The sequence below is a fragment of the Episyrphus balteatus genome, chromosome 3, assembly GCF_945859705.1.
Source record: "Episyrphus balteatus chromosome 3, idEpiBalt1.1, whole genome shotgun sequence".
In the NCBI taxonomy this organism is placed as follows: Eukaryota; Metazoa; Arthropoda; class Insecta; order Diptera; family Syrphidae; genus Episyrphus; species Episyrphus balteatus.
Window position 1 is genome coordinate 119831684 of NC_079136.1, and position 25452 is coordinate 119857135.

The 25452-nt window shown below is 27.4% G+C and overlaps 1 protein-coding gene across 4 annotated transcripts in view; it reads right to left on the reverse strand.

The window, feature by feature from the left end:
* Window positions 1–16837: 16837 nt before the first annotated feature.
* The window catches only part of LOC129916571 (stathmin), a 217855-nt gene continuing 209240 nt past the window's right edge, over window positions 16838–25452 (reverse strand). For 2 of the 4 annotated variants that reach the window (XM_055996587.1, XM_055996588.1), the window contains 5 exons: window positions 21788–21957; window positions 20296–20481; window positions 20078–20224; window positions 19289–19444; window positions 16841–17094 (listed from right to left, as the gene is read on the reverse strand). In XM_055996587.1, coding sequence (XP_055852562.1) covers window positions 16990–17094; window positions 19289–19444; window positions 20078–20224; window positions 20296–20481; window positions 21788–21957 — 764 coding nt within the window. In that variant the 3' untranslated portion in view covers window positions 16841–16989. Of the gene's footprint in view, window positions 17095–19288; window positions 19445–20077; window positions 20225–20295; window positions 20482–21787; window positions 21958–25452 lie in introns of all 4 variants that reach the window. The other 2 variants (XM_055996586.1, XM_055996589.1) reach the window with 2 other exon arrangements.

Here is a 25452-nt window from a genome sequence, read left to right on the forward strand (position 1 = left end):
TTATAGAAAAACAGAAACTAATTAAATTTAATAAATTTTATTATTTAATTTTAAAACCAAAAATAAGAAACAAAAATTAAGAAATGCATATTGCACTTCTCTTATGCGATTTATGTTATTTTTTTTTTTGTATTTTATTTAGTTTTAAAATTATTTATATATAATTAATTCATATTAAAAAAAAATCACTAAATGTTTCCTAAATCCGAAATGCCATCCGGAGGCAGACTAAATACGAATTTAAATTAAATTTAATATAAATATAAAAAAAAAAAACAAATAAAAAGAAAACATTAAAAAAATAATATTTGTATCTATACACTTAATTAACATCGAGAATGAAAACAAAACAAAAAAAAAAATAAAGTTTGGATGTTGAATTTATTTCTATTTAATTTGTTTGTTTTTTATTTCAAAGAATGAGATACTAAGATTAGAAATTCAAAAATCACATTTTAGTTTCTTTCAAAATTTAAAACAATTCTCTTAAAATAACAACAAATAGGAACAAATAAAAAAATACACAATTATTTTCGAATAAAATAAAAAATATTAACAAAAAAAAAGAACTATAATAAAATTGCAAAAAGAGATGAAGCAGGAGTAAGATTATTGTGTAAGATAGGATTTACATCAAATATTTACGATAAGGCAAATCAATTACCTAATTAAATAATGAAATTGCAAACAAAAAATAAAAATTATTAAAGAAAAAAATACAAAAAAAAAAAAAACAAAAACAATACATAAGTTCGTTAATGAAAATATAAAAAAAAAAATATTATGAATGATATGATGGAAATGATTATATTTAAATTATTAAAAAAAAAATGTGAAGATAGTAAAATAAAATTTAAAAAAAAAAAAACTGTGCAAAGAAAATTATATTTAATAGTGAATGAACATTAAATATTAAACACAAAAAAAAAAAAAATGAATGCTATAAAAGTCTGTTGTCGATATACGTTATTGACAGACAAAATTTCGTCACATTGACGAATAAAAAATAAATGATATTGAATTATGTTAATAAAGTTTAATTATGAAAAAATACAAGAAATTCTAATATATCGTTTTTGTTTTTATTGAAACTATGAATCGAAAAATAGAGCTTAAACAGACATTTCTTTATATGTCACTCTCAATGGAATTGGAGAAAATTTTTAAAAATGCCTTTCTTAAGGCAAGGAGATAACCTTGATTTTTTCTCAAAAATCCGAAAAAAATAAAATTCTAATTTTTTTGCCTAAATAGATAGGCCTGTTCATTGTGAACTCGTATCTGTAAACCAAAACTTGTTTCGAGACTTTGATCCGAAGATATTTGCTTCCGAATGAAAAAAACAAAAAAAAAAATATTTCGACATCAAATAATTCGGAAACCAGACCTCGAAGAAACTTTTGGTTTGTAGTTATGAATAGAGCTTTAAGAGACCTTTCTTTTGATGTCTCACTCAATGCATTCGGAGGAAATTTTTGAAAATTTACTTTTTTCAGGTAAGGGGTTAACCTTGATTTTTTCTCAAAAATCCGAAAAAAATAAATTTCTAATTTTTTTGCCTAAATAGATAGGCCTGTTCATTGTGAACTCGTATCTGTAAACCAAAACTTGTTTCGAGACTTTGATCCGAAGATATTTGATTCCGAATGAAAAAACAAAAAAAAAAAATATTTCAATATCAAATAATTCGGAAACCAGACCTCGAAGAAACTTTTGGTTTGCAGTTATGAATAGAGCTTGAATAGGTTTTTCTTTTGATGTCTCACTCAATGCATTCGGAGGAAATTTTTTTAAATTTACTTTTTTCAGGCAAGGGGTTAACCTTGATTTTTTCTCAAAAATCCGAAAAAAATAAATTTCTTATTTGTTTGCCTAAATAGAAAGGCCTGTTCATTGTGAACTCGTATCTGTAAAATAAAACTTGTTTCGAGACTTTGATCCGAAGATATTTGCTTCCGAATGAAAAAAAAAATAAAATATTTCGATATCAAATAATTCGGAAACCAGACCTCGAAGAAACTTTTGGTTTGCAGTTATGAATAGAGCTTAAAGAGACCTTTCTTTTGATGTCTCACTCAATGCATTCGGAGGAAATTTTTGAAAATTTACTTTTTTCTCAAAAATCCGAAAAAAATAAATTTCTTATTTGTTTTCCTAAATAGATAGGCCTGTTCATTGTGAACTCGTATCTGTAAACCAAAACTTGTTTCGAGACTTTGATCCGAAGATATCTGATTCCGAATGAAAAAAACAAAAAAAAAATATTTCGATATCAAATAATTCGGAAACCAGACCTCGAAGAAACTTTTGGTTTGCAGTTATGAATAGAGCTTGAATAGGTTTTTCTTTTGATGTCTCACTCAATGCATTCGGAGGAAATTTTTGAAAATTTACTTTTTTCAAATTTGATTTTTTCTCAAAAATCCGAAAAAAGTAAATTTCTATTTTTTTTGCCTAAATAGATAGGCCTGTTTATTGTGAACTCGTATCTGTAAACCAAAACTTGTTTCGAGACTTTGATCCGAAGATATCTGATTCCGAATGAAAAAAACAAAAAAAAAAATATTTCGATATCAAATAATTCGGAAACCAGACCTCGAAGAAACTTTTGGTTTGCAGTTATGAATAGAGCTTAAAGAGACCTTTCCTTTGATGTCTCACTCAATGCATTCGGAGGAAATTTTTGAAAATTTACTTTTTTTCAGGCAAGGGGTTAACCTTGATTTTTTCTCAAAAATCCGAAAAAAATAAATCTTTTATTTGTTTGCCTAAATAGATAGGCCTGTTCATTGTGAACTCGTATCTGTAAACCAAAACTTGTTTCGAGACTTTGATCCGAAGATATTTGATTCCGAGTGAAAAAAACAAAAATATTTCGATATCAAATAATTCGGAAACCAGACCTCGAAGAAACTTTTGGTTTGCAGTTATGAATACAGCGTAAAGAGACCTTTCTTTTGATGTCTCACTCAATGCATTCGGAGGAAATTTTTGAAAATTTACTTTTTTTTCAGGCAAGGGGTTAACCTTGATTTTTTCTCAAAAATCCGAAAAAAATAAATTTTTTATTTGTTTGCCTAAATAGATAGGCCTGTTCATTGTGAACTCGTATCTGTAAACCAAAACTTGTTTCGAGACTTTGATCCGAAGATATTTGATTCCGAATGAAAAAACAAAAAAAAAAAAAATATTTCAATATCAAATAATTCGGAAACCAGACCCCGAAGAAACTTTTGGTTTGCAGTTATGAATAGAGCTTAAAGAGACCTTTCTTTTAATGTCTCACTCAATGCATTCGGAGGAAATTTTGGAAAATTTACTTTTTTTCAGGCAAGGGGTTAACCTCGATTTTTTCTCAAAAATCCGAAAAAAATAAATTTCTTATTTGTTTGCCTAAATAGATAGGCCTGTATATTGTGAACTCGTATCTGTAAACCAAAACTTGTTTCGAGACTTTGATCCGAAGGTATTTGATTCCGAATGAAAAAACAAAAAAAAAACATATTTCAATATCAAATAATTCGGAAACCAGACCTCGAAGAAACTTTTGGTTTGCAGTTATGAATAGAGCTTAAAGAGACCTTTCTTTTGATATCTCACTCAATGCATTCGGAGGAAATTTTTGAAAATTTACTTTTTTCAGGCAAGGGGTTAACCTTGATTTTTTCTCAAAAATCCGAAAAAAATAAATTTCTAATTTTTTTGCCTCAATAGATAGGCCTGTTTATTGTGAACTCGTATCTGTAAACCAAAACTTGTTTCGAGACTTTGATCCGAAGATATTTGATTCCGAATGAAAAAACAAAAAAAAAAAAATATTTCAATATCAAATAATTCGGAAACCAGACCTCGAAGAAACTTTTGGTTTGCAGTTATGAATAGAGCTTAAAGAGACCTTTCCTTTGATGTCTCACTCAATGCATTCGGAGGAAATTTTTGAAAATTTACTTTTTTTCAGGCAAGGGGTTAACCTTGATTTTTTCTCAAAAATCCGTAAAAAATAAATTTTTTATTTGTTTGCCTAAATAGATAGGCCTGTTCATTGTGAACTCGTATCTGTAAACCAAAACTTGTTTCGAGACTTTGATCCGAAGATATTTGATTCCGAATGAAAAAACAAAAAAAAAAAAAATATTTCAATATCAAATAATTCGGAAACCAGACCTCGAAGAAATTTTTGGTTTGCAGTTATGAATAGAGCTTAAAGAGACCTTTCTTTAAATGTCTCACTCAATGCATTCGGAGGAAATTTTGGAAAATTTACTTTTTTCAGGCAAGGGGTTAACCTTGAATTTTTCTCAAAAATCCGAAAAAAATAAAATTTTTAATTTTTTTGCCTAAATAGATAGGCCTGTTCATTGTGAACTCAAATCTGTAAACCAAAACTTGTTTGGAGACTTCCATCCGAAGATATTTGCTTCCGAATGAAAAAACAAAAAAAAATATTTCGATATCAAATAATTCGGAAACCAGACCGCGGAGAAACTTTTGGTTTGCAGTTATGAATAGAGCTTAAAGAGACCTTTCTTTTGATGTATCACGCAATGCATTGGGAGGAAATTTTTGAAAATTTACTTTTTTCAGGCAAGGGGTTAACCTTGATTTTTTCTCAAAAATCCGAAAAAAATAAATTTCTAATTTTTTTGCCTAAATAGATAGGCCTGTTCATTGTGAACTCGTATCTGTAAACCAAAACTTGTTTCGAGACTTTGATCCGAAGATATTTGCTTCCGAATGAAATAACAAAAAAAAAAAAATATTTCAATATCAAATAATTCGGAAACCAGACCTCGAAGAAAATTTTGGTTTGCAGTTATGAATACAGCGTAAAGAGACCTTTCTTTTGATGTCTCACTCAATGCATTCGGAGGAAATTTTTGAAAATTTACTTTTTTCAGGCAAGGGGTTAACCTTGATTTTTTCTCAAAAATCCGAAAAAAATAAATTTCTAATTGTGAACTCGTATCTGTAAACCAAAACTTGTTTCGAGACTTTGATCCGAAGATATTTGATTCCGAATGAAAAAAAAAATATTTCGATATCAAATAATTCGGAAACCAGACCTCGAAGAAACTTTTGGTTTGCAGTTATGAATAGAGCTTAAAGAGACCTTTCTTTTGATGTATCACGCAATGCATTGGGAGGAAATTTTTGAAAATTTACTTTTTTCAGGCAAGGGGTTAACCTTGATTTTTTCTCAAAAATCCGAAAAAAATAAATTTCTAATTTTTTTGCCTAAATAGATAGGCCTGTTCATTGTGAACTCGTATCTGTAAACCAAAACTTGTTTCGAGACTTTGATCCGAAGATATTTGATTCCGAATGAAAAAACAAAAAAAAAAAAATATTTCAATATCAAATAATTCGGAAACCAGACCTCGAAGAAACTTTTGGTTTGCAGTTATGAATAGAGCTTAAAGAGACCTTACTTTTGATGTCTCACTCAATGCATTCGGAGGAAATTTTTGAAAATTTACTTTTTTCAGGCAAGGGGTTTACCTTGATTTTTTCTCAAAAATCCGAAAAAAATAAATTTCTAATAAAATTTCTTATTTGTTTGCCTAAATAGATAGGCCTGTTCATTGTGAACTCGTATCTGTAAACCAAAACTTGTTTCGAGACTTCCGTACGAAGATATTTGCTTCCGAATGAAAAAAAAAACAAAAAATATTTCGATATCAAATAATTCGGAAACCAGACCTCGAAGAAACTTTTGGTTTGCAGTTATGAATAGAGCTTAAAGAGACCTTACTTTTGATGTCTCACTCAATGCATTCGGAGGAAATTTTTGAAAATTTACTTTTTTCAGGCAAGGGGTTAACCTTGAATTTTTCTCAAAAATCCGAAAAAAATAAATTTCTAATTTTTTTGCCTAAATAGATACGCCTGTTCATTGTGAACTCGTATCTGTAAACCAAAACTTGTTTCGAGACTTCCGTACGAAGATATTTGCTTCCGAATGAAAAAAAAAAACAAAAAATATTTCGATATCAAATAATTCGGAAACCAGACCTCGAAGAAACTTTTGGTTTGCAGTTATGAATAGAGCTTAAAGACACCTTTCTTTTGATGTCTCACTCAATGCATTCGGAGGAAATTTTTGAAAATTTACTTTTTTCAGGCAAGGGGTTAACCTTGAATTTTTCTCAAAAATCCGAAAAAAATAAATTTCTAAAGAGACCTTTCCTTTGATGTCTCACTCAATGCATTCGGAGGAAATTTTTGAAAATTTACTTTTTTCAGGCAAGGGGTTAACCTTGATTTTTTCTCAAAAATCCAAAAAAAATAAATTTCTTATTTGTTTGCCTAAATAGATAGGCCTGTTTATTGTGAACTCGTATCTGTAAACCAAAACTTGTTTCGAGACTTTGATCCGAAGATATCTGATTCCGAATGAAAAAATCAAAAAAAAAAAATATTTCGATATCAAATAATTCGGAAACCAGACCTCGAAGAAACTTTTGGTTTGCAGTTATGAATAGAGCTTAAAGAGACCTTACTTTTGATGTCTCACTCAATGCATTCGGAGGAAATTTTTGAAAATTTACTTTTTTCAGGCAAGGGGTTAACCTTAATTTTTTTCTCAAAAATCCGAAAAAAATAAATTTCTAATAAAATTTCTTATTTGTTTGCCTAAATAGATAGGCCTGTTCATTGTGAACTCGTATCTGTAAACCAAAACTTGTTTCGAGACTTTGATCCGAAGATATTTGATTCCGAATGAAAAAAAAAAATTATTCGATATCAAATAATTCGGAAACCAGACCTCGAAGAAACTTTTGGTTTGCAGTTATGAATAGAGCTTAAAGAGACCTTACTTTTGATGTCTCACTCAATGCATTCGGAGGAAATTTTTGAAAATTTACTTTTTTTCAGGCAAGGGGTTTACCTTGATTTTTTCTCAAAAATCCGAAAAAAATAAATTTCTAATAAAATTTCTTATTTGTTTGCCTAAATAGATAGGCCTGTTCATTGTGAACTCGTATCTGTAAACCAAAACTTGTTTCGAGACTTTGATCCGAAGATATTTGATTCCGAATGAAAAAAAAATAAAATATTTCGATATCAAATAATTCGGAAACCAGACCTCGAAGAAACTTTTGGTTTGCAGTTATGAATAGAGCTTAAAGAGACCTTTCTTTTGATGTCTCACTCAATGCATTCGGAGGAAATTTTTGAAAATTTACTTTTTTCAGGCAAGGGGTTAACCTTGAATTTTTCTCAAAAATCCGAAAAAAATAAATTTCTAATTTGTTTGCCTAAATAGATAGGCCTGTTCATTGTGAACTCGTATCTGTAAACCAAAACTTGTTTCGAGACTTTGATCCGAAGATATTTGATTCCGAATGAAAAAAAATAAAATATTTCGATATCAAATAATTCGGAAACCAGACCTCAAAGAAACTTTTGGTTTGCAGTTATGAATAGAGCTTAAAGAGACCTTTCTTTTGATGTCTCACTCAATGCATTCGGAGGAAATTTTTGAAAATTTACTTTTTTCAGGCAAGGGGTTAACCTTGATTTTTTCTCAAAAATCCGAAAAAAATAAATTTCTAATTTTTTTGCCTAAATAGATAGGCCTGTTTATTGTGAACTCGTATCTGTAAACCAAAACTTGTTTCGAGACTTTGATCCGAAGATATTTGCTTCCGAATGAAAAAAAAAAAAATATTTCGATATCAAATAATTCGGAAACCAGACCTCGGAGAAACTTTTGGCTTGCAGTTATGAATAGAGCTTAAAGAGACCTTTCTTTTGATGTCTCACTCAATGCATTCGGAGGAAATTTTTGAAAATTTACTTTTTTCAGGCAAGGGGTTAACCTTGATTTTTTCTCAAAAATCCGAAAAAAATAAATTTCTAATAAAATTTCTTATTTGTTTGCCTAAATAGATAGGCCTGTTCATTGTGAACTCGTATCTGTAAACCAAAACTTGTTTCGAGACTTTGATCCGAAGATATTTGATTCCGAATGAAAAAAAATAAAATATTTCGATATCAAATAATTCGGAAACCAGACCTCAAAGAAACTTTTGGTTTGCAGTTATGAATAGAGCTTAAAGAGACCTTTCTTTTGATGTCTCACTCAATGCATTCGGAGGAAATTTTTGAAAATTTACTTTTTTCAGGCAAGGGGTTAACCTTGATTTTTTCTCAAAAATCCGAAAAAAATAAATTTCTAATTTTTTTGCCTAAATAGATAGGCCTGTTTATTGTGAACTCGTATCTGTAAACCAAAACTTGTTTCGAGACTTTGATCCGAAGATATTTGCTTCCGAATGAAAAAAAAAAAAATATTTCGATATCAAATAATTCGGAAACCAGACCTCGGAGAAACTTTTGGCTTGCAGTTATGAATAGAGCTTAAAGAGACCTTTCTTTTGATGTCTCACTCAATGCATTCGGAGGAAATTTTTGAAAATTTACTTTTTTCAGGCAAGGGGTTAACCTTGAATTTTTCTCAAAAATCCGAAAAAAATAAATTTCTAATTTGTTTGCCTAAATAGATAGGCCTGTTCATTGTGAACTCGTATCTGTAAACCAAAACTTGTTTCGAGACTTTGATCCGAAGATATTTGATTCCGAATGAAAAAAAATAAAATATTTCGATATCAAATAATTCGGAAACCAGACCTCAAAGAAACTTTTGGTTTGCAGTTATGAATAGAGCTTAAAGAGACCTTTCTTTTGATGTCTCACTCAATGCATTCGGAGGAAATTTTTGAAAATTTACTTTTTTCAGGCAAGGGGTTAACCTTGATTTTTTCTCAAAAATCCGAAAAAAATAAATTTCTAATTTTTTTGCCTAAATAGATAGGCCTGTTTATTGTGAACTCGTATCTGTAAACCAAAACTTGTTTCGAGACTTTGATCCGAAGATATTTGCTTCCGAATGAAAAAAAAAAAATATTTCGATATCAAATAATTCGGAAACCAGACCTCGGAGAAACTTTTGGCTTGCAGTTATGAATAGAGCTTAAAGAGACCTTTCTTTTGATGTCTCACTCAATGCATTCGGAGGAAATTTTTGAAAATTTACTTTTTTCAGGCAAGGGGTTAACCTTGATTTTTTCTCAAAAATCCGAAAAAAATAAATTTCTAATTTGTTTGAGTAAATAGATAGGCCTGTTCATTGTGAACTCGTATCTGTAAACCAAAACTTGTTTCGAGACTTTGATCCGAAGATATTTGCTTCCGAATGAAAAAAAATAAAATATTTCGATATCAAATAATTCGGAAACCAGACCTCAAAGAAACTTTTGGTTTGCAGTTATGAATAGAGCTTAAAGAGACCTTTCTTTTGATGTCTCACTCAATGCATTCGGAGGAAATTTTTGAAAATTTACTTTTTTCAGGCAAGGGGTTAACCTTGATTTTTTTCTCAAAAATCCGAAAAAAATAAATTTCTAATTTTTTTGCCTAAATAGATAACCCTGTTCATTGTGAACTCGTATCTGTAAACCAAAACTTGTTTCGAGACTTTGATCCGAAGATATTTGCTTCCGAATGAAAAAAAATAAAATATTTCGATATCAAATAATTCGGAAACCAGACCTCAAAGAAACTTTTGGTTTGCAGTTATGAATAGAGCTTAAAGAGACCTTTCTTTTGATGTCTCACTCAATGCATTCGGAGGAAATTTTTGAAAATTTACTTTTTTCAGGCAAGGGGTTAACCTTGATTTTTTCTCAAAAATCCGAAAAAAATAAATTTCTAATTTGTTTGAGTAAATAGATAGGCCTGTTTATTGTGAACTCGTATCTGTAAACCAAAACTTGTTTCGAGACTTTGATCCGAAGATATTTGCTTCCGAATGAAAAAAAAAAAAATATTTCGATATCAAATAATTCGGAAACCAGACCTCGGAGAAACTTTTGGCTTGCAGTTATGAATAGAGCTTAAAGAGACCTTTCTTTTGATGTCTCACTCAATGCATTCGGAGGAAATTTTTGAAAATTTACTTTTTTCAGGCAAGGGGTTAACCTTGAATTTTTCTCAAAAATCCGAAAAAAATAAATTTCTAATTTGTTTGCCTAAATAGATAGGCCTGTTCATTGTGAACTCGTATCTGTAAACCAAAACTTGTTTCGAGACTTTGATCCGAAGATATTTGATTCCGAATGAAAAAAAATAAAATATTTCGATATCAAATAATTCGGAAACCAGACCTCAAAGAAACTTTTGGTTTGCAGTTATGAATAGAGCTTAAAGAGACCTTTCTTTTGATGTCTCACTCAATGCATTCGGAGGAAATTTTTGAAAATTTACTTTTTTCAGGCAAGGGGTTAACCTTGATTTTTTCCCAAAAATCCGAAAAAAATAAATTTCTAATTTTTTTGCCTAAATAGATAGGCCTGTTCATTGTGAACTCGTATCTGTAAACCAAAACTTGTTTCGAGACTTTGATCCGAAGATATTTGCTTCCGAATGAAAAAAAAAAAAATATTTCGATATCAAATAATTCGGAAACCAGACCTCGGAGAAACTTTTGGCTTGCAGTTATGAATAGAGCTTAAAGAGACCTTTCTTTTGATGTCTCACTCAATGCATTCGGAGGAAATTTTTGAAAATTTACTTTTTTCAGGCAAGGGGTTAACCTTGATTTTTTCTCAAAAATCCGAAAAAAATAAATTTCTAATAAAATTTCTTATTTGTTTGCCTAAATAGATAGGCCTGTTCATTGTGAACTCGTATCTGTAAACCAAAACTTGTTTCGAGACTTTGATCCGAAGATATTTGATTCCGAATGAAAAAAAATAAAATATTTCGATATCAAATAATTCGGAAACCAGACCTCAAAGAAACTTTTGGTTTGCAGTTATGAATACAGCGTCAAGAGACCTTTCTTTTGATATCTCACTCAATGCATTCGGAGGAAATTTTTGAAAATTTACTTTTTTCAGGCAAATGGTTAACCTTGATTTTTTCTCAAAAATCCGAAAAAAATAAATTTCTAATTTTTTTGCCTAAATAGATAGGCCTGTTTATTGTGAACTCGTATCTGTAAACCAAAACTTGTTTCGAGACTTTGATCCGAAGATATTTGCTTCCGAATGAAAAAAAAAAAAAATATTTCGATATCAAATAATTCGGAAACCAGACCTCGAAGAAACTTTTGGTTTGCAGTTATGAATAGAGCTTAAAGAGACCTTTCTTTTGATGTCTCACTCAATGTATTCGGAGGAAATTTTTGAAAATTTACTTTTTTCAGGCAAGGGGTTAACCTTGATTTTTTCTCAAAAATCCGAAAAAAATAAATTTCTAATTTTTTGCCTAAATAGATAGGCCTGTTCATTGTGAACTCGTATCTGTAAACCAAAACTTGTTTCGAGACTTTGATCCGAAGATATTTGCTTCCGAATGAAAAAAAAAAATATTTCGATATCAAATAATTCGGAAACCAGACCTCGAAGAAACTTTTGGTTTGCAGTTATGAATAGAGCTTAAAGAGACCTTTCTTTTGATGTCTCACTCAATGCATTCGGAGGAAATTTTTGAAAATTTACTTTTTTCAGGCAAGGGGTTAACCTTGATTTTTTTCTCAAAAATCCGAAAAAAATAAATTTCTAATTTGTTTGCCTAAATAGATAGGCCTGTTCATTGTGAACTCGTATCTGTAAACCAAAACTTGTTTCGAGACTTTGATCCGAAGATATTTGATTCCGAATGAAAAAAAATAAAATATTTCGATATCAAATAATTCGGAAACCAGACCTCAAAGAAACTTTTGGTTTGCAGTTATGAATAGAGCTTAAAGAGACCTTTCTTTTGATGTCTCACTCAATGCATTCGGAGGAAATTTTTGAAAATTTACTTTTTTCAGGCAAGGGGTTAACCTTGATTTTTTCTCAAAAATCCGAAAAAAATAAATTTCTAATTTTTTTGCCTAAATAGATAGGCCTGTTTATTGTGAACTCGTATCTGTAAACCAAAACTTGTTTCGAGACTTTGATCCGAAGATATTTGCTTCCGAATGAAAAAAAAAAAAATATTTCGATATCAAATAATTCGGAAACCAGACCTCGGAGAAACTTTTGGCTTGCAGTTATGAATAGAGCTTAAAGAGACCTTTCTTTTGATGTCTCACTCAATGCATTCGGAGGAAATTTTTGAAAATTTACTTTTTTCAGGCAAGGGGTTAACCTTGATTTTTTCTCAAAAATCCGAAAAAAATAAATTTCTAATTTTTTGCCTAAATAGATAGGCCTGTTCATTGTGAACTCGTATCTGTAAACCAAAACTTGTTTCGAGACTTTGATCCGAAGATATTTGCTTCCGAATGAAAAAAAAAAATATTTCGATATCAAATAATTCGGAAACCAGACCTCGAAGAAACTTTTGGTTTGCAGTTATGAATAGAGCTTAAAGAGACCTTTCTTTTGATGTCTCACTCAATGCATTCGGAGGAAATTTTTGAAAATTTACTTTTTTCAGGCAAGGGGTTAACCTTGATTTTTTTCTCAAAAATCCGAAAAAAATAAATTTCTAATTTGTTTGCCTAAATAGATAGGCCTGTTCATTGTGAACTCGTATCTGTAAACCAAAACTTGTTTCGAGACTTTGATCCGAAGATATTTGATTCCGAATGAAAAAAAATAAAATATTTCGATATCAAATAATTCGGAAACCAGACCTCAAAGAAACTTTTGGTTTGCAGTTATGAATAGAGCTTAAAGAGACCTTTCTTTTGATGTCTCACTCAATGCATTCGGAGGAAATTTTTGAAAATTTACTTTTTTCAGGCAAGGGGTTAACCTTGATTTTTTCTCAAAAATCCGAAAAAAATAAATTTCTAATTTGTTTGCCTAAATAGATAGGCCTGTTCATTGTGAACTCGTATCTGTAAACCAAAACTTGTTTCGAGACTTTGATCAGAAAATATTTGCTTCCGAATAAAAAAAAAAAAAAATTTCGATATCAAATAAATCAGTAACCAGACTTTAATGCAGTTACCACAAATAAAACAAAGTTTCCTTTTATTAATTACAAATTGTTTGGATATATCTTTATTTTTTCCATTTCTCTGTTATTGATGTTTTATATTATTTTTTTTTAATAATAATTCTGAATTTTTCATTCGTTTTTAATATATTGTTTGTCTTACTTAGTAGTCCATTGTGTTTTATTTTTGTTTATTTTTTAAATTTATATATTTCGTCGATGGTAAGTTTAAGACGTTGTTATATCCTCTATTTTTTTATGATTTGTTCTTGTTCGTAACTAAAAACATTTTTTTTTTTATAATTTTATTAATTTTTTTTTTTATTATTTTTGGTTTTATTCAAAAATACATACACAAATAATAATTATAATAATTTATATTTTTTGTTGTTGTTGAAATCTTAATGTATAAGAAATCATGTTTCCTTTTTACTTACGGGTTTCTTTATTTTTTTCTTCTTCTTTTGTTGTATTTAATTCTTTTAAATTAACACGTCAGCGCGCACATATCAATCAGGCAAGCAAGATACATAAGTTGTGTTTAATTATTTAATTTTTATATTTAATAATTTTTTTTTATGTTTTTCATATTTTGTATTATTATATAAATATGTACGTCGATAATGTTGTATAATAATAATAATAACCCTTTTAGATAAATACTTTTTTTTTTGTTTTATTTTGTGTCGCTGATGCCTTTTTTTTTCTTTATAAAATATAAATTTTTATTTTGCTTTCATATAATTTTTTTTTTGTTAGTTAGAAAGTTAAGAAGGAAAATGAGTGGAAAATGGAAAATCTTTCCGTGTACCTACCTAGATTTTTTTTTTCATATTTTGTTGATTTAATATAAAATTATTTATAATATTTTAGATTAAAAACTGTTTTATTGATTTGATTAATTTTGAAACGTATAATATAATAGCAAAATTGTTTTTTTTTTTATTTATTTTTTTTTGTCTATAATAATTTTGTGTTTTATTTTTTTTTTTCTGTAAAATTTCAATTAAATACTTAATACACATTTTGTTTAAATATTTTTATAATTATATAAAATACACAGCTTTTCAATATTGTTGTTAATTTTATTTATTCATTATCTTTTTGTCTCAATTTTTCTTTATTATCAATTATTTCTGTTTTTACTTCTAATTTGCCTTTAAAAGTAAATTTTAAGTTATTTATTTTTTTTTTTTCTTAATTTTCTTCATCTTAATATATTGTTGAAGCTAAGTTTCCTTTTTTTATTAATTTTAATATTATATCATATTTTATTTATTACTAATTTTTAAAATTTTACTTTGTGAAATGAAAGTAATGCGCCATAAAATAGAAGTATAAAACATCTATTTTGTTTATAATTATGCTAAGTTTTTTTTTTCTTTTGGTTTTCCATTATATATATTTTTTTATATTTATTTAATTTATATACTTAACTATATTTGCCTTTTTTTATACATTCTTTTTTTGTTTATTTTGAATTAATTTTATTATTTTTCATACTACGTTTTTGAAAAAATATTGATTTCTATTTATTTTTTTTTATTTATTTTTTTAACTAGTTTTTTTTTTAGTTTTAATTTGCCAAATAATATAATTTTTAAAATTTAATTTTTATTAAATTAAGTTAAATACTTTTTTTAAATTTTATTTTTTGTGTGTTTATAGTGAAACGACAAACGCTGTCTATTTATTATGACAGAAATATTTAGTTTTTTTTTTTTTTTACATATATAAGTTGTAGGGGAATTTTTTTGTGATATTTACTTTTTTTTTCGAAGATATAATCTCCACAGTTAATTAAAATTATAATTCGATACAATAAAGGATATAATTTTATAAACAAATATAAATAAATTCTGTGTCAATGAGAATTTCCTTTTGAAAGATATTAAGCAAGTGCAATATGAGCTTCGGAGGCTTAATATTAAAGCAACGTTCATATTTTTTTTTTCTTTCCTGTATCTTAATTATGAAATTCGAAATAAATTAAATCGATATCGAAAATACTTTCGAGATGGAATGAAAGCGACGAAATTTATAATACCTAAGGTCAAATTCGCTACCAAAATTCAATTTAACTCGCCTTTCATTATTAAGTTACACATTTACTTAGGCTTAATAAAAAAAAAAATATTAAACAAGCAATAATGCTGTGAATGTCAAAAAATTGAAAGAGTGTGAGCGATCCTTAAAAGAATCTAATTTTTATTTTCACGGTTTGTGTGGTAAGTTTTGACACATATTTATTGAATTGCTCAAAAATAGTGTTATAATAGTGTCATTACTTTAAACTAAATTGTTGAGTATAATAGTTATAACAGTTAGTGATGAATATAACACTAAACTTATCGATATATCGCTTAATCAGTTTTACAACTTCTAACTATTAAAAATCCACAAAATGTTGTCCTAATATTTAGAGTATTAGGTTTATATAAATAAACAAAAGCTAAAAATTCATTGACAGTTGACAATGACAGTTGCTGTCATAAATGATTACTTGAAACTTTAGAAATTTAAAGCAAATTAAAATATGTTCATGTTCATAAAAAATTAGATTGGGAAAAATCGTTAAAAAAATTTCCTACCGGCTGTCACTTGAAATCTGACAGCTGTCAAATTACAAAGTTTGTGCTTTAATATTAAGCCTTTGCTCTTATCATATTCAACACAAAATGATAAATTTACTTTGCATTTGCTAATATCTTCTAGAATTTTGTTTTGGAATTAAATCAAGATATTTAGTCAACTTAATGTAAATTTCCTTTAAGTGGTCAGCTGTCAGATGAATTTTGACAGCTAGCCAATGAAAGGATATAAAATAGTTATTTGACTAAATAATCAACTTGGAATAATTTATTTAGTCAAAAAACTAAGAAAAAATCCTTTAATTGGTGAGCTGTCAGAAGACTAAGGCAGCTGACCAATCAAAAGATCGAAAATATAAAGTTGACTAAATATTTTTCATGCATTCTCCAATTTATCTCATTGCACTTTAAAATAATTATGACATTAAAAAAATATTATTTTATATTTTTTATGCTGAAAAAAAAAGGTTTTTAGAAAAAAAAATCCATGTAACCTGTGACAATTAGATTTAAAAAAAAAGAAAGAATTTAAATTAAAAGAAATTATAATTATTAAAACATATTTAGTACTTACATTGACTTGTTGTTAAGTAATGACAAATCGAACATCCAAAATACTTACAATTTACAAGAGAAGGTATGTTTGTTTATTTGTTTGTATTTTTTAATAAGAAGGAAAGAGTGGATTTTAGTGATTAAATACTTATTTTTTTTTTTATTTTTAAGATAAGAGCCATCCATATATAAATCGGAAATTCAATTATGTACTTCTTTTCTTATATATATTTTTTTCTTCTTTCAATTTAATAAGTCATGGTATTTTGATTTAATTAAAAATTAGTTTATTATTTTTTTTCCATTTTTCGGGCTATGCCTTCTTCTTTTTAAATGTAGAAAGAAAGCAAAAAAAAAACAATACAAAAAAATTAAAAAATTAAAAATTAAAAGACTAAATTTGTTTTTTTTTTTTTCTGTTTATTATTTAAATATATTTTATTAGAATCTTTAAGAAGAGTACAAAAAGCATATAATAATAATAATAATATAGTTTTAAAGTAAATTAAATTGAATGCAACCAGGCATAATCTTAAAATATATTTAATAAAATAAAATCAAGGAAAATCAAGACAGACAAAAATAAAAAAAATGTGAACAGAAAACAATATCAAACTGGACACATATTTAAAAATTATTAAAAAAAATTTAAACTAAACTTAAAAAAAAAAAAAAAAATTATTTGATTTGAGTTAAGACTCTTTTTTTTTTTTTCTTTATAGTTTGTTTGTTTTTTTTTTTTTGTATTATTTTTAATAATATTTAATATTGTATGGTATATTATTTTTTTTTTGTTCTGTTGAGAAATCAATTAAATATGACTTTACTGTTGTGTTGTGATGCTTTTGGAAATAATTTTTTTTTATTGTTATGAATTTTTTTTTTCTTGACTTCTTTCAATTTAACCAGATGATGCTGTTACAGCAGCAGATTCGCAAAAGTTCTCCTCTTCATTGGTTGGTTGTTGAGCGGCCTTGTTTTGACGCACCAACTCAGCGCGGCGTTCCTGGATATTAAAAGAAATTTATTTAATAATTTAAATATAAATTATAAAAAAATGTAATAGGATTATGTAATGTATAAAGTTTAAATTTAAAAAAACATTTTTTTAGATGATTTTATTTAAATAATTCTAATTGACTTTTTTGTTCACTAAAAAAAATAAATAGAATGCACTTTTTTCGAGATGTTTTTAAGTTTTCAAAAAGTTTTTAAAAATCGCACGAATACGTTTTAAAACTCAGCTAATTTGAAAAAAAAGGTCTATAATAATTACAATAAAATCTTTTTTTTTTAACAAATTAAAATTCTTATAAACTAACGGAAATCACCTAAAATATCACGGTATATTTTTGAAAAGCCAAAACCTCCTAGTGTTTTTTAAATTCGGAAAAATTAATTTTCGAATTCATAATTGAAAAATAAATTTAAAGCAATTTTTTTTTTTAAATCTTTAGTTCTATTTTTATTTTAATGTTATCAATTTAAAGTCAAAAGCTGTTCTACTTCAAAAGTACCTATGCTAAAAATCGTTGTCCAAGTGGAAAAAATGAAGAAAAAAACATATTTTTAAAAGACTTGTGATTTGTGATTATGAAGTCTAGATTTTTAAATCAAAACTTAACATTTTGTATATATGTAGGTTGGAAGCTGACAAAGTAAGACATTTTGCAACGACTTAAAATCTAATGAAAGGATACAGTTTTACTTTGTTCAATAAGCCCTAAAAATACTACCTATGTCCCCAGAAAAATATTCTGAAATTCTGTGCTTTTTAAAAAAAAACAAATAATCCATAGATTGAGTGCAAAAATACACGTGAAATTTGATGGTTTTGACTTTTCGTCCATATCTCGAGATGTAACTTTTTTTTTAACTATTTTTGTTTGTAACTTTCATATATTTATAATTTCTATCGATTTCAATATTAATCTTTTTTCTATCACCTTTCGTTAAGAAAATAGATTTTTGAACTTTTTCTAAATTCACCTTTCAAATGACTAAAACTCCTAAATATTTAGTCGAAAAAAAAACTCGAAAAATGTACTTTAAAACGTGGCAACCCTATGCCTTGACAGTATGTCGCTAGGCAACCCATGTGTAAACTGTATTTTTAGACACTATCATTAGCGAAATATATCTTGTATAACGATTGTAGCCCAGTAATTTTAGTCATTTTTTACCCCAATCTGCGGAAAAATTCCTACTGGGCTCGATTTTGGTATAGACCTTCGTTACGGCGTTGTTATAAAGATGTGAAAAATCGACATTGATATCGCGTCCGCGTTAGAAGTTATAGAGGCCAAAAGGTCACGAAAATCAGTTTTTCGCATATATCTCGTGACCTGTTGCTCGGAGGTCAATAGGGGTCTATGGAAAATCTGTTCGTCATAAAATTATCTGCAAATATTGCCTTATGCATTTTTCTGTATACTTCGAAAACTAAATTTACATTATATGAACTCACACTAACCTCAGGCACATTTTTCGTTTATTTTTGTATTAAGGAAATTACAGACAGATTAAGCAGTTGAAAAAAATTAAATTTTTGAGTATGTGCTTGTAATTTGAAAATCTAGTACATTTATCATCAGAATACAAAAAGTCATCTTTGAAGCGTTTGCTAAGCTCGAAGTTTCCTAAAGCTTCTTCAAACAATTTTTGTATGCTGTCTTTAAGCAATCAATATCATCAAAATTCTAAAATTTTATATATTTTTTTAATTTTATTAATCTTTAAATAATTTAAAATAGTTAATATTTTATATAAACATTTTGTTTTGAATTAATAAATAAACTCCCTTAATTCATGTTGAAAAAGTCGTTTGCGTAACTTCTCTTAAGTGCATTCCATGATTTTGTTTTTAACTTATATTATAATTTAATTCAAAATTTAATGAATGAAAAGCTTCATGTATAGGTAATCGCTAATTAAAAAAATATTTAAATTTAATATTATCATAAAACCACTAAGCATTTGCAAAAAAACGAACGACAAAAGATTATTTTTTTTTTTGTATACAATAAAATAACTCTAAAATATAACGATTAATATTTTTTTAAGAATGTAAATTAATGATGTTAATGATTTTTGTATATAGTATGTATATAAAAAAAACTAAACTTAATGAATAATAAATAAATAAATAATAATTATAGAGATTATAAATACAAAAACAAACAAAAATAAAATGAACCTACAAGCTTTCGAACAGTCTCGATTTTCTTTTGGATCTCCTTTTCGCGATTTTGTTCCGCTGTGAATAATTTATTTTCAATAATGCGGGCCTTCTCCTCAATCTTCTGCGTTTCCAATTGATCGATTTGATTTTTGATTTCGGCAATTTTGACAGTGTTCTATAATAATGTTGTGAGTAGGTAATATTTTTTTTTTTTTGGCATTTGCATTTGTGATTAAGAAAATATGTAAGTTATGAGTTATTGTAGTTTTATTTATATTTTTATTTTTACAGTGGGGAGGAGGAAGATCTTTTTTTAGATTTTTTTTTTGTAAATTGTTTTGTTAAAATTTTCGAATTTTTCGTTTGTCATCTATTCCGAATTTTTTAAAATAAAAATTGTAATGAGATGAAGAAAATAAATTTTGAATGATATCAATGATGGCCAAAACAACAAATATTCAATTTTAATTTTGTACATTTTTACAAGCAATATAATAAATTAAAATTCAAATTTTTGTATAATTACTTGTAGAGTAGAGAGACAGCAACAAAAGAAAATTATTAATACAAAAAAAAATAATATCGAACTTAGATAACAAACTTAAATCGATTATTTAATATATAAAAATGTTTATGATAGTAAAATTTCAATTAATTAATTAATATTTATAAACATATACATAAAATGTATCGAAAAAACATTTACTGAATTAATTTACAAAAAAACAAATGGGGGATGCATTTTTCTACAATGATAACTTCATTTTCATATTTTTTTTTTGATGATTTTTTTTTAAATAAGACTCACATGTTCCTTTAGACGCTCAAGCATCTTCTTGATATTTTCATCACGAAGAGATTGAGCAGTTTTAAGTTTCTCTTCAATAGCTTCCTTTTCAATAGATTTTTGCTGTTCCAATGTAGTGCGGGTCTTTTCGATTTCTTGAGAATGAATCTTAAAAATAAAATAGAATAAAATAGTTATAACTTGATTTACCTGTATAAATAAACTAAAGAATTAAAAACCTTCAATTTCTCCTTCAAATCGCTAATAATGGCCTCGCGTTTTTCAACATGCTGTTCCATCTTGGTCTCAAGTTGTTCTTTGGTCTGAGTAATAAATTCATTATTAAGTTCGTCCTTCTTGCGAGTGGCTTCTTCAATTTTGGCCAATTTGTTGGAAATCTCAGCCATTTTCTTAGCCTCGAGGGACTGAAATAAATAAAATATAAAATTAATCAATTTGAATAGGTCTATAAAAATTTTTGGATAGCAAAATTTCGGAAATTAAAATGCATTTTTTTTTCGACAAGGGCTTAACTTTGGATTTTTTTCGAAAATCTAAGAAAAAATAGATTTGTAATTTTTGTAGCTAATTGGCTGTCAGGGTTGTAAAACTATCAAATGACGAAAATAAATGCATTTGAAATTTAGGTATACAAAAATATTTATTGCAAATAAAAAAAATATTTATTGCAACTGAAAAAAATGTTATATTGTTTTTTTTTCTTTTTTTTTTCAATGCAGAAAATTGTTTATTTTTCTTGCAATACAAATTTTATTTTCAATGCAAATATTTTTCATGTAAATTTTGTTAGTTGCAATAAATGTTTATTTTAAAATCAATTTTTTTGAAATTTTTTATGAAATGTAATGAAAAACAAATGCATTAAAAGAAATTATTTTTTACAACCCTGTTCACAATAAAATGATATCCTTAAATTTGTTTCAATGGTTTTTCTGGGCTTCAGAGATTTCGAGTTGTTTTAATTGAATATTTCTTTTTTGTTTTAATAGATAGATGAATGATGAATTTATACTGTAGATGGATAGTAAACAGGACTCTATTTGTACCAAATTTCAATTAATTTTATATTCACAATCCTGAGATAACGGTGAAAAAATGTTCTTTTTCTAAACACGTTATAATTTTTTATCTACACATACAAATTTATTTAACATTATTGCAAATGCTGATAGTATAACCTTTCATTTTATATATATCACACATAATAGTACGCGTTCTACAAGTTGAACAATATTAAATTAAAAATTTAAAAAATTGTAACTGTTTTTTTCTTTAGATGTCGTACAAATATGATTGAAACATCATATTAAAGCTTAAATAATAAGCTTTCAGATGATATAAAATTTATTATAGATTGTCATATAAAATAATCGACTTTAAGGTGATGGAAGAAAAAAAGATAGATTTTCTTGCTTTTTTTGGATGAAAATTGATTGGCTTCGAAAAACTCTATTTCGTAAATGTCAGACAGACATGATTGAATAAAATATTTAAAGCTTAAATAATAACCTTGATATGATATACAATTTACTATAGGTTGTCAAATTAAAAAAAAAAATGGGGATAAAGGTGATAGAAGAAATAGATTTTTTCGATTTTTTTTTTTTCAAGAAAAATGATTTTTTAAGGTTTCACTTCTACAACGTGTGAATTGCACACATGATTTTTTTTTTATATTTTATGTAAAGTATTTTTCTTTCTTCTACTTACAATACGTCTTTCCTCGGCCTCCTTTAATTTTTTTTCGATTTCCTCAACCGAAACACTCCTGCCTGGTGTAACTGGACGTTTTGGCAGTGCAACATTGGGTGCTGGTTCAGCTAAAATAACTTCATAGCTTAAGCCACCTTTGGATTTTTCCTGGCAACGAATTTCAGTAGCTGCAATAAAAAAAAATAAAAAAAAAAAAAAAAAAAAAATTATTAACTAAGTTAAATATTTTATTTATCGATAAAATCCTGTTAAATATTAAAAATCTAAAAAATAAAAACTTTCCAACAAAGTCAAAAAGTCAATCTAAAAATATATCTAAAATATAATTGGATGTCCTTTCACACAAAGACCACACAATCAACTTTTTCTCTAATAAATTTCTATTCCATAAAAAAAAATTGCCTCAAAGCTTTTATCGAAAAGTTCAATTATTTCCTTTCATAAACAACAACAACAACAAATAGAAAAAAAAAAATCGAAAACTAAAACAATTTGATTTTATTTCTTTCCTACCCCCAAAACTCCCTCTCCTCCTCCGCTATTATCATCATCATCAGCAAAGCAATTAAAAATACTCAATTAAATCTAAACTAGGTAGGTACCTGAACAATTTCTTCGAAAGTAAACAACAACAAAAACAATTGAAAAATCCACACAAACAAAACTCAATTAGCTAAACAGAAGTTTTGCAAAACTAACAATCATCGTCCATTTGTTTTTTTTGTGTTTTTGAACCCACAATTTAATTTTATTGTGAATAAGGGGTTTTTAAGGATTCAAATAACAACAACTAAAAACTGCAATCAACATTTTTAGTGACATTAAAAATTATAATGATTCAATAATAACGACCAAACAAAAATAAAACACGTAAAATACAACACATTTAAAGGATTATAATACCTACGCAGGAACACAAAAAAAGGGCGGTGTGTTGGCGGTGTTTAATTAAAATCGACAAAGTCGTTAAAAAGTTTCTCTCTCATAGATAAGCTTTTTTTGAAAATGAAAATGGCACCATTTTTTGCTCTTAATTAATGACTTCGGACAGCACATAAATTTAGGGCATTTTGTGAGCGAAATTTTAAGTGGTCACGGCGAATTCAAAATTGCCTCTTTTTCTCTCTGTTAACAGTTTGTTATATTGTTTTGTAGAAAGTTTTTACCCTAAGGGTGAATTAGGAAAGAGGAAGCCATTTAAAGTTGATTTTTTTCGTCTCCCTCCAAAAAAAATGTCTGCTAACCCTTTTTTCGAGTACCTAACTGTTTTTGAGTTTTCTATATTTTTTTTTATTGAAACTTTTATTTTTTTTTTTTTTAAGTCAAGAGCAATTTCCCTAATGGAAGTTGAGTTTTTATTTGCGTGTGGCATTGTGATTCATGGCTCATATTTGTGTGCGCGCTATCTGCATATGACATATTCACAATAACAAAGTTTTGTCACAAAATCCCCCACAGAATCGGAGGGAGTTAAAGTAGCAATATCACAAAAGCAACAGCAGTGGCCATTAACTCGTCAACCCTATGGCGATGGCGGGCGGGTGATATGGCTGCGGCAATGATGACGATATTTTGTCGTCATTTCCGGACTTGGATATAACTTTTATAGATTTATGAAGACGATTTTTTTTTTTTTTTGTATTTGTTTTATTGATGAGGTTATAGGGGAGGGAGGGGTTAGGGGTGGGAGTAAAAGTGTGGATTATAGTTTTCTATCCAGAGCAAACGGATTGATTGAAAATCGTGGTTGTTTTGTTGGATACCATATACGAACTTTGATGATGGAATGATTTTGGGATTCATTTTGTTGGGTAAAGTTTTATTGACAATGAATTTTGGTTGCACTGAGTGTGTGTGTGTATTGCTCGTAAGCTGATTTTGATGTATACATATTTGTGCAAAAGATTTGAAAGATAAACTTCGAACTGAGTTTTAGTGGATTTTGGTAAAATTTTGTTAAATAAACATTCGAATAGATAGATATTGTATAGGTTTATTCGGTAATAGTGTATGTTAATGTGAATTTGGAGTATATATTTAACGGTTTTCGGTTTATAATATCGTCGCGGAAAGTTGTTATGGTTTTTTTTTTTTTTTTTTTGGGGAAATTGTGAAGGTATTTATATATAGATTTCAAGCAAAATGAGGAAATACGAATTCCAGTCTTTAATAAAAGAGTAAAAAGATAAACTTCTAACTAAAAGTGCATTGGATATACATATTAGGGTGAGTCAAAAAAAAGAAATTCTTTTTTTTTTGATTTGGTAATCCGAAAAATTGATTGCTAAACACCTCTAGAATAAACACACCAAATTATGAGCTCTTTATATTAATGGGAAGGTCCTCCGCTTTGCAATTTTCCATTTTTACATCAAGCTTCTACTAAAAAAAAAATAATTTTTTTATTAATTGACTTTTTACCAAATTTCTTTTCATATTCTTGTAGGAAATTGAACGCTCTACAAAAAAGGCCTTATACACTTTTTTCGTTTATCTAACCGTTGAATAGATATTTGAGGTCCAAAAATCGAGAAAATCTTTAAAAATTCGTTTTTTGTTCTTAATTTTGTAACAAATTGAAAAATTATAATAATCAAACGCGCAAGACATATTCTTGTTGGAAATTGATTGCTCCACAAAAAAGGTCTTAATAACTTTTTTCATTAATCTAACCATTCTAAAGATATTCGAGGTCAAAGTTAAAAAAAAATTATAAAAATATTTCATATTTTTAAAAATTTTCCAGTTCACTGAAAATTCATTATTTTCAATTAAGCAAGATATATTCTTGTAGGGGCTTAAACGTTCTACAAAAAATTCATTGGCATCAAATTGATTGCTTTAACCGTTCAGAAGATATTCGTATCCAAATCGCAATGCATACGGGTCATAAGAAAACTATTGAAATCAGTGAGCATTGGTTTGGATACGAATATCTTCTAAACGGTTAAAGCAATCAATTTGATTCTAAGGAATTTTTTGTAGAACGTTTAAGCCCCTACAAGAATATATCTTGCTAATTTGAAAATAATGAAGTTTCAGTGAATTCGAAATTTTTTAAAAATATAAAATGTTTTTATATTTTTTTTTTTAACTTTGACCTCGAATATCTTTCAAATGGTTAGATTAATGAAAAAAGTTAACAAGACCTTTTTTGTGGAGCAATCAATTTCCAACAAGAATATGTCTTGCGCGTTTGATTATTATAATTTTTCAATTTGTTACAAAATTAAGAACAAAAAACGAATTTTTAAAGATTTTCTCGATTTTTGGACCTCAAATATCTATTCAACGGTTAGATAAACGAAAACAGTGTATATGGCCTTTTTTGTAGAGCGTTCAATTTCCTACAAGAATATGAAAAGAAATTTGGTAAAAAGTCAATTAATAAAAAAATTATTTTTTTTTAGTAGAAGCTTGATGTAAAAATGGAAAATTGCAAAGCGGAGGACCTTCCCATTAATATAAAGAGCTCAAATTTAGTGTGTATATTCTAGAGGTGTCTAGCAATCGATTTTTCGGAGTACCAAATCAAAAAAAAAGAATTTCGATTTTTTTTACCCACCCTAATACATATATTGAATCCAAAGTAAGCATCATTTTTGCTGTTATGTATAGTGTTGATTGGGGATCGCTGGATTCAGAGTGAGGTTAAACAAGTT